The sequence below is a fragment of the Typha latifolia genome, chromosome 15, assembly GCF_019914945.1.
Source record: "Typha latifolia isolate L0001 chromosome 15, TyphaL0001v2, whole genome shotgun sequence".
In the NCBI taxonomy this organism is placed as follows: domain Eukaryota; kingdom Viridiplantae; phylum Streptophyta; class Magnoliopsida; order Poales; family Typhaceae; genus Typha; species Typha latifolia.
Window position 1 is genome coordinate 5521045 of NC_133100.1, and position 1772 is coordinate 5522816.

The 1772-nt window shown below is 43.9% G+C and overlaps 1 protein-coding gene across 1 annotated transcript; it reads left to right on the top strand.

Annotated features, from left to right (window-relative positions):
* The first annotated feature begins 382 nt into the window (after positions 1-382).
* On the top strand, positions 383-1530 carry LOC140802012 (uncharacterized). Its single transcript, XM_073157418.1, has one exon. The coding sequence runs from the start codon at positions 489-491 to the stop codon at positions 1407-1409; it is 921 nt and encodes a 306-aa protein (XP_073013519.1). The 5' UTR covers positions 383-488; the 3' UTR covers positions 1410-1530.
* The last annotated feature ends 242 nt before the right edge of the window (positions 1531-1772 follow it).

The following is a 1772-nucleotide window of genomic DNA, read 5'->3' on the forward strand; positions in this document are numbered from 1 at the left end:
TTTTTTCAGGTGTTTGCCAATTAAACTTAACATACAGTGTTAATCTGTATATTTTTGATAAATAGGATGCTTATTTGTAATATAGTTAAAGTATAGGGTGTTATTTCTAATGTTCTTATTTTACCTCGCTCTGAATTCCAAGCTGAAGCAAATAAAAGCAGTGGAAGTTAAAAAAAAATTGTTCTAATTACAGAGCTCCCCCCATCGTCTTTTTACTCTGCAAGAATTAAAGTCTTTTTTTCCTCACTCCAATGAGCTTAAAAAATTCATTAATGTGCTCTCTCTACTGTCCCCAGCTATGAGAAAAATGATTGGATCTTCCAATCTCTCTCTCTCCCTTATTATTATTATTAGTATTAAATTGTTGCAATATAGAGAGACAATAGTCCATATCTTCCTCTCTCTCTCTCTCTCTCTCTCTCTCTCTCTCTCTCTCTCTCTTATGTATACCTTCCAATCCTTCTCCTATTCTCAACGAAGACTTTGAGATGCAAGACCCATTCCCTATCCCTTCTTGCTTCTTCCCAAGTGAGCAGCTCTCCTATGACCCTTCTTCCTCCTCCTCAGCCAAGTCAGGCCAGACCATCATAACCACTGTGTACAGGACCAAGATTGCGGGCCAATGTAGATTGATCACCATCACCTGGTGCAAAGACTTGCTTGCTCATGGCTTCTCAGTTGCAGTGGAGGGATCTACCAGCAATTCGCCCACTGATTCCAACGCCAACACCTGCAAAGTGGAGCTCAGGCCGTGGCACTTCTGGCGGAAGCACGGCTCGAAGAGGTTCGTTGTCGACGACAAGCCGATCGGCGTGTTTTGGGACCTGCGAAGCGCGAAATTCTCACGGGAGCCGGAGCCCCAGTCGGGCTTCTTCGTCGCCGTGGCGTCGGAGGAGGAGGTGGTGCTCCTCCTGGGCGATCTCAAGAAGGAGGCCTATAAGAGAACAGGGCTGCGGCCGGCTTCCATCGACGCGATAATGGTGTTGAGAAAAGAACATATCTTTGGGAAGAAGAAGTTTGCAACTACTAAGGCTAAGTTCCACGAGAAGGATACAAGCCATGATATATCCATCGAGTGTAGTAGCATTGGAGATCATAACACTGATCCGGAGATGGTGATAAAGATCGATGGGCATTCTTTTATCAGCGTGAAGCATCTTCAATGGAAGTTCAGAGGGAATCAAACGATCACCATCGGGAAAGAGAGAGTAGATGTGTATTGGGACGTTTATGACTGGCTCTTTAGCCCCGGATTAAGGCACGCATTATTCATCTTCAAGCCGCTGCCGCCGATCGGTTCTTCGTCGTCGACGTCTACTTCGCTGTTGAGTTTGATCGAAGCCAGCGACGCGAATGTAGGTGGGTCGTCAGGATTCGGCTTGTTTCTTTATGCTTGGAAGTTAGAATGATCCGAATAATTTTTTTCCTATTTCTTCTTCTTCTTCTTCTTCTTCTTTTTTCATTTCATGTCATTTGTAGCAAATTCTACAGTCCGAGAGAATTAATTTGAAAGGTTTGTTATGCTTGCAATCTTTTACAGCACCTTTGCTTGCATTCCAATTTGCAACATCCTAATAGATAGACAAAAGGGATGAAGATTAGTTTCTCCATGGAAGATAAGGTGGTGATGAACTGTTAGAGAGAGAGAGAGAGAGAGAGAGAGAGAGAGAGAGAGAGAGAGAGAGAGAGAGAGAGGAAATGGTGGAGAGCACATGGGAAAATGGAGGTGGGCTCCAGATTTCAAAGATGGAATTAGATAACTTTGTACAGCT

Excerpts from the sequence above, each read along its gene's own strand:
- LOC140802012 (XM_073157418.1), top strand. The coding sequence starts at position 489 with ATGCAAGACCCATTCCCTATCCCTTCTTGCTTCTTCCCAAGTGAGCAG.